Source organism: Lupinus angustifolius, chromosome LG05 (assembly GCF_001865875.1).
Source record: "Lupinus angustifolius cultivar Tanjil chromosome LG05, LupAngTanjil_v1.0, whole genome shotgun sequence".
Lineage (NCBI taxonomy): Eukaryota > Viridiplantae > Streptophyta > Magnoliopsida > Fabales > Fabaceae > Lupinus > Lupinus angustifolius.
Genome location: NC_032013.1, coordinates 24,500,778 through 24,509,093, shown reverse-complemented (window position 1 = coordinate 24,509,093; position 8,316 = coordinate 24,500,778). Strand labels below are relative to the sequence as shown.

The 8,316-nt window shown below is 31.0% G+C and overlaps 1 protein-coding gene across 1 annotated transcript; it reads right to left on the bottom strand.

Annotated features, from left to right (window-relative positions):
• Positions 3,163–3,885, bottom strand: LOC109347228. Its single transcript, XM_019586934.1, has one exon. The coding sequence runs from the start codon at positions 3,779–3,781 to the stop codon at positions 3,350–3,352; it is 432 nt and encodes a 143-aa protein (XP_019442479.1). The 5' UTR covers positions 3,782–3,885; the 3' UTR covers positions 3,163–3,349.

Genomic DNA, 8,316 nt, shown 5'->3' with positions numbered 1-8,316 from the left:
AACTGTCCATTTCAGGACGGTGTCGTATCAAACACTTTATGGGCATCCCTCTCATTGATCTTGATTGCAAAGAGGGGTTGTCAGAGATCGTCTAGTTTGTGTCGTGAGAACTGTCCGATCCAACAAAATACCTCATCCAGGAATACAGGGGACTCGTCTCACCTAGACACTCCCTCAAGACTTTGCTGACGAATCACCGCCATCGTCATCCCTCTCAAAATCGCGGGGCTCGTTCGTCTCCCATAAATTTCCTCTCCAGTACTTCGTTATTTATAATGAATATGCACACTAATCGAAGTTAGCCGATTAAATGTTTTAATTAGTCTTTTAAAATGATCGGCCCATCCTAAAACATCTCCCAAAGGAATGCTTCTTGTGGGACCCGATCTTACGTTATCACGTAATATAGGAATAACATCCCTACCACTACGAACCATCGTTGAATTACCCTGGACGGCCACACGGTCAAGCCTCTTACGATCAGACGACCTCGCTGTGTGGTATCATATAATATAGGAATAACATCCCTACCACTATGAACCATCGCTGACTTACCCTGGACGGCCACATGGTCAAGCCTCTTATGGTCAGACGACCTCGCTGGATGGTATCATGTAATCCTTTTTAGGCATAGCCTTGCTCACGACATCCTCATCGGAATCCTTGCCCACATAAGGCGCAAGAACAAAAGTAACAGAATAAGTTTGTTGATTTGGGCACCGGACTCAATCCTCTGAGCCATGGTGTTTCCCAAGTGTAAATACACTTCACATCCAAGCTAGGGCTATTGCCTAAGCAAATTATTAATCAGAAACAGTCACAACTTATGTTTGTCTTTCGCCCAAGCGAGAGAATGTCGCTCAAGCGACCAATTCATCAAAACAGACTCAATTTCCTGCATGGTTCTTGCTCGAGCGAGGGGACTATCGCTCAAGCTAAAAATCCATCAAAAACTGGCCAAAATACATGTCTGGTCTTTGCCCGGGCGAAATACGGTCGCTCGGGCGCCAAAAACACCCAAAACGGGCCCTCTGGCCCTCTCCTAGGCGAGAAACGCTTGCCCAAGCGAGGTTGGCTCGCCCAAGCGCTATTCAGGACCATTCTTTTTTGTTTCTCCCTCGCCCAGGCGAGGATGGCTCGCCCAGGCGAGGATGGCTCGCCCGAGCGAGATGGTTCAATTACTATGACCATTTTCCTCGCCCTTTTGGGCTACCGGATCGAAACTCTCCACTGTTTTCGATCCCAATACATTTTAGTTTCTCGAGTAGTGTTCCTTCATGGATAACAACCACGAGACTTGATATTTTATACTATCTTAGGGGCATTCAACCTAAAGAAACATTGTACTTAATCCAGACACGAAAACATTTGGTTAAGTATGAGTTTCTAACAAAATAAAAAATAACTCCCAACTTTTGAGATAGTTGGGAGATTTGGGTGTCATATTTGGACACCACTATGTCACGATGTATTCTCTCTCACCTTGGGTCGTAGCATGGTTGATTCCCTTCCCATGAATGGATCGTTTGTCCGACTTCGAACGCCTCGAAACTAACAGAAAACACAAATCAATAATTCGCGAGTTAAATCATTTTCCTACTAACTCTAAGATAAAAACATCATTTTAATCCATTCTTAGACATCCAAGACTTTCATCCATCCGATCCAAGATTCATAATCCCGAAACATCCTTTATCCTCGAAAGTCTTGTTCCTGATCCCTATCGTGTTCATGATCATTTCAACACATTTTCACAAGGATTGATCTCATGATCAAAACGATATTTCGATTTAAAATATTTCTTTGATTTCAAAATCATCATCCTTCACCAACATAAATAACATGCATATATTCAAAACACTAAAACAGCCCCATGAACAACAAGATTTCATGGTTTCCAAAACAACAATTTCTAGATTCACGAAAATTTATGTTTCGTGTTCTTGCGTATAACAAGAGATAGGAAGGCTCGAAATATATTGTCGTCTAATACTTGGTTGGATATTAAAATCTTCTGATTACAGTCAGAATTTCAAAATGCCGAATTCGGAGTGGAAAAATATTTAGAAATGCGTTTTGGATAAACTTGATGTCTATCCTGACTCGAAATAATATTTCGAAGCCAAAGGCGTAATCGGAATTCGATTCCGAGCTACTGAACGCAAAACACGTTTTTGGGCCGAATTCTGGCGAATTTGCGCCCGACAGCAGTCCAAAAACTTTTTGTCACAGAAAGTTACAAAAATTTACCACAAGATAAGAATTCACAAAACAAGACTAACACTCAACTACAGTTTAGCGTAATTCATTACCGATTAATTTCTAAAATTAAGTTTTGTTAAAAATAAATAATTAATAAAATATGAAATTTTCACATGTTACGAGTACTAGAAAGTGTCAGTACTAGAAAGATGGTGACACACATGTTTTTCAAAAAAGTTAATGATATAAATTTTATTTTATTTTAAACTAATTTTTTTATAAATTATTAAATCTATTTTTACTTATGGGATTGTTGGAATCCTCTCTAATACTCAAATGCGAAGGGAAGATAATATTTAAAAAATTCAATTAAAAAATAAATGCAAATTTAAACTATTAAAATTTGGTTACACGTGTTATAATCTGGGCTAGCTGTAGAAGATCATAACCCATTCTCATAGGTAGTCAACTACCTCAATTACAAAATTGAATAATAGAATGACAATTGATTTTTTTTATGTTGACGATTAATTATGAGAAAAAGATGTACCCATTATTAGTTTATGAGTTTTATATTTATTATTATATCATCGATCGTTTATAATTAATTTTTATTAATTATTCAAAAAAGGTAATTCAAATAAATAATAGATGATATAAAAATTATATATAAATCTTTATATTAATAGTGTATATATATACTCGTTACTTATTGAGTGCACCAAATACAAATATCTGCAATTTTAAGACTATCAACAATAATCATGGAACTCAAATTTGTTTTTGTTTTCCTTCTTTTAAAATAATTTCAACTTTCACTAGTTGATTGATTATTATTTGTTTAAACATCAAAGTGTTTACATCAACAATAAACAATACTTTAGCAACAAAGATAAAAATAGTTATATTCATCAACAATTTCAATCATTCAGAAAAAGAAGAGAAGTTTTAGACCAATCGTTAAAGCATAATAGTCACCCACCACTTCATTTGCGATTATAAAATATTTACTTACAAACATATTCAAACTCATATTGTAAATAAAATCATACTTTACTATACCAAAAAATTCTTAGTTAGATTCCCAATAATATGAAAGTGCAGTAAATACAACAAATCCCGACAATAAAATAAATCCATGAATATTTTAATTGCAGAGAAGATGTAGTATCCGATGAAAAACTCGAGAAAGACCTGGACTCAGGTGGTGGTTGACGAAGGTGATAAAAGCGGAGAAGCGGTGGCAGAGGCGGCGGAGGAAGTGAGGGGCGGCGGAGGAAGTAGGGGAAGCAGACATAGGCTGGAGATAAGCCCAAGCAGCCTGTTTGACGAGGTGGTTGCGGATAGAGATCTCGTAGCCGGAGGAGGAGGCGGTGGGGGAGTTGACGGCAGCGGCGGTGGAAGGAAGCATGTCTCTGAGTGATGTGTAAGAAGAGAGAGGAGAATTATTGAGTGCATCAAGTTTCAAGTTGAGGAGTGATTTAGATAATAAAGACAGTGTTTGAGTACTGTTTTGGATGGTGAGGGAGCTGTGACGGCGGAGAGTGGTGGTGACTGTGGCGGCAGTGGAGTCAGACATGGCGGCGGAACAAAAATAGTGTGAACGGAACAACAAACGTGACAAGGTATAAGACAGAGAGGAGACAATGAAACAAAAGGTGATTGTAGTGTTCCAATTTCCAAATAAATAATAAATAAAAAGCGTTCAATCATTTAATACAATGATGTATTGGAGATGACTTTCTTTTTTTATGTATCATTCAATCCGATTTAAATAAATTTTATAAAATATAAAAACTAAAATTTTATATTATTTAATGAAATTTAATTTATTAAAATATAAAAATATGAATTTTTTGGGATATAAAATGATTGTTCATGTATACATGATATGTCTGTCACTATCTTTAGCCAAATTCAGATTCTCTTTTTCTTTCCAAGTTCAACCAATCCATAACAAGGGTGTTTGTGGCTTTTTATATGGACCAAAAGAAATTAGCTTCCTTTTACATAATTATAAAAGTTGATTTTTTCTAAAAATAATTTGATGGTAGAAGAATATAACTTTATTTGATTGTTATTCTTAAATCCCTTCGATCATTATGCTCTCTCTATATTAAATTCCTTCCATCATTATTTTCCCATCTTGATTTTCGGCTGCACGACTTTGTTTAGAGTCGTCACTACATTTTATAGTTAAAAATGTAGAAAAATCTTTTAATCCTAATTACCTTGTACTTTTGGATTTTTGATATCCACGTTCGGGAGTCGGTTACAAGGTAGGGAATGTATTAACACCCTACCCGCCCGCCTTAGGCGGTACCCTTCACTAAAATATATGATTTTTTTTTATTTATTATTATTATTATTATTATTAAATTATATGGTTAATTAATTAATTATTAAAATGAAAACTTTATTTATTTTTATTATTGTGCCTAACAAGATTGACTTTGGTCATATGTAGCCCTATTAAAGGAATCATACGTAGTTCTTTAGGTGGAAAAAGGTTTGTTGGTTTAGTGTATTTTAATTAAGAAAAAAAATATTTTTTAGTCAAAAATGTTTATTTTGCATGTTAATTTATTGGGAAAAAGTTTTTATTTGGTTACGTTTTGTCATTTATTTAATTAAGAAAATAACATTTAATCGATTTTGAGATTTAATCCGTTGAAAAGAAGCGGCATAGCGCGACCTTTCGAAGATGATTTGAGAAGAAAGAGGCATCTGGGGCGATCTTCTCTCTATCTTTGATTAATTCTCAAAATTATTTTATATTTTGAAAAGTATTTATTGTCATGTTTTATTTATATAAAATTATTCGAAATCCTCTTTTCTTAGACAATATATTTTATCGATTCTAAAACTTCTTAATATTATTGCATTACTCATTGATAGGTGAAAACAATCTTTTTAAATCTTATACAAATCACACAAAAAAAATTTAATACCCAATCTCAATATTAATTTCTGATACAATTGTGATTCTTACCTTACTCGTATTGTGATACAATCTATTTGATGTGATTTGTTTTTCATAATGCAATCTCTGATTTGATTTTTGAATCTTTAAATATTTAGTTATTATCAAGGTGATTTATGCAACTAATCAAATGGATATGATGTGAATCAAATTATATATTTTTAAAATTTTAATTTATCTCATAATCCAATCAAATCTTTAACTCACTCATTTTTTATTTTATTTTATTTATTATTATTATTATTATTAAAATAACTCTAAAAAATCATAACAAATAGTTTAGTCTTATTATTTTAATTTGAATTTTGGTTAACCTAATCATTTAGATTTAGGAACCTTAACATAACATGTTTAGTTTTATTATTTTAAGAAAAATATTTTTTGAATTCTATTATTTTTTATTTAAAAAAGTTTTGAGCTTTTTTTGTGCCGGACAAAAAATGGGTGTTCACAACTATCTTAATCAGTAAGATTTTATTTTCAGTTTTTGTATGTATAAGAATGCCGATATTCTCATAATGAAATGATAATTTATCAAAGTGATTATATCATTATGGGCACAAGAAGAATTAAATATCTTATATCTTACTAAATAATTTTATCTATTTAAAAGTTTTTTGTACTAACAATGATATCTCCTGACCCTTATTGAGTAAGAAACTAATCACTTTCAGGATATGTGATTACACCTCCTAACAAATATCGTTCACAAGAATAGAAACATTGACCTTTTATACTCTATTTGGTTCGCACAGGAAAATGGAAGGAAAGAAAAGGAAGGAAAGAAAGTTGAAGGAATGAAAAAGAGTAGAAAGTGAGATTAAAAGTTAGTTGTTTGGTTTAAAAGAAAAAAGAAGGAAAGAAAGTTATAACTTTTCTATCACGTTGTTTGATTGTTTAAAAAGTGAAAGGAATGAAAAATAATTATGTGTCAAATTACATAAACACTCCCAAATAAAAAGGTCACATTTAAAATGTTATCATTTTACTACTTTGTTTTTTGCATGTATTATCGTAATTGTTCAACTTTTTATACATTTTCAATTATCTTAATTTAGATAAAATTATTATATCATGTATTTCAGCCAAGGAAGACACAATCGATCTATTTGAAACATTTGTAATAAACTTTGAGTATCTATTTTAAAAATCATGCAATAAAATAGAAATATTAAGCACACTTGACATAATATCAATGAATATAAAATATATGACATTCATAACAAAAATATATTTAGTCATCTCCAATTTGCATAGCTCAACATTATACCTTAATTACATATAAACTATGATGTATCAAATATCCACCACCCCATGTGATTTTCACCTGCAAAATAAAATGAAAAATAATTATTAACCAAACATGTGAAATATCCACCACTCCATGTGATTCTCACCTACTACATTACACCTTAATTACATATAAACTATGAGATTGATGCTTATTTTTGTGAGGAAGAAATAGAAAATAAATGAAGAGAAGAAAGTGATGAGACAAATGAGGGTATTATAGTATTTCCATAAAAAATATACTTTCCCTCCACTTTTCTACTCACATTTGTGTGTGTGGGGGGAATTTTTTAGCATAGGCCCCACGTTTTTTTTTCTTTCCTCCTCTTTTCCTTTGTGAACCAGACAATGGAAAAGTTATTTTTTCTCATTTTTTCCTTCCACCCCTTTTCATTCTTTCCATTTCCTTCCCTACCAAATACAGCCTTAGTATCCTAGAATTCTAATAGAGCTTTACATATTAAACCAACAAATTGTTGATAGACATTTCTAAGTTAGTGAGACTTGTTAGTTGATAACATCTTTAATAAGGGTTAAGAACATTTTTATTTCTTTCAACTTTCAAGTATATAACAAATTGTCTCTACAGACAAAAGTTACTTTAATAATGTCTATGCCTTTATATAAATTGAACTAGTCCAACGATTTAGGATTATTAATTATTAAATATTTGACTTAATAGTATTTATATTTTTTGTTGGAAACAAATTATCTCATAATTTATTAACTAATATATTTAAATATAAAATTAATTTGATTAAAATTAATTATAGGAAATAATAAGAATAAAATATTGACATGATATTTTGATTGATTCATCACACTGTTATTCTAAATTAAACTATTTTTTCCCCTAAAGTTGAAAATATTTAAAAAATAAATAAAAACTTTCATATAATCCTGTTCAAGTCTTATGCTAAATTAAAAAAAAAATCCCCAATATTGAACAAGTGATTATTACTTATTCTGTTTTGTTTTTGTATATCCTGTAAAGTAATTTGATCTATGTTAAGCTTTTATGAATATGGTTGGTAATAAAAAAAATGCAATTGCATTTTGCTGGTTAATTTTTGTTAACAAATTAAAATATTGCCACTACTTAAATAATAAGTTGGCTCTTAAAGGTTAGGTTAAACATTAAATACTTGGTTTAATTTTATTAATTTCCAAAAAAATCTTCTTATATGTTAATTTGAGTTAATTAATATTATTTATTTTCGATAAATCAGATGAAATATAGAATTAGTTTTTAGTAATATTTTTAAAAGAGTTAATGACATCCCTTAGTTTTAGTGAAATTACACAAACTACCCATCACTTTTCTACATCTACACAAACCTCCCATAGTTTTTATACTTCTGTTATACTGACCATCTCTGTTAAATAAAATATGATATATTATGAGAAAAAATCCAAATAATATACAAATCAATGTATCTTTATTATTTTTTGTTACAAAATTCATCAACAATTCTAAAGAGATATTGTTTAAATCGCTCTTATACTATATCGTAACGAACCAAAAATAATAAAGAGGTACCGACTCATATATTATTTGGATTTGTCTTCACACTATATCATATTTTGTTTAACTTAATTGCATTTATCATATTTTTTGTTCAAAAACATTACACTTATTTCTCATGCATGGGTGGTCAGTATAATGAAAGTATAAAAATTAGGGGGTTTGTGTAGGCATAGAAAAATGAGAGATGGTTTGTATAATTTCACTAAAACTCATGGAGTGTCGGTATAATTTACTCTTGTTAAAATGAGTCACATTGTTTTGCGTAATATTATGGCATTCATGTGAAGTTCCACATGTTATAAATCTCATATCT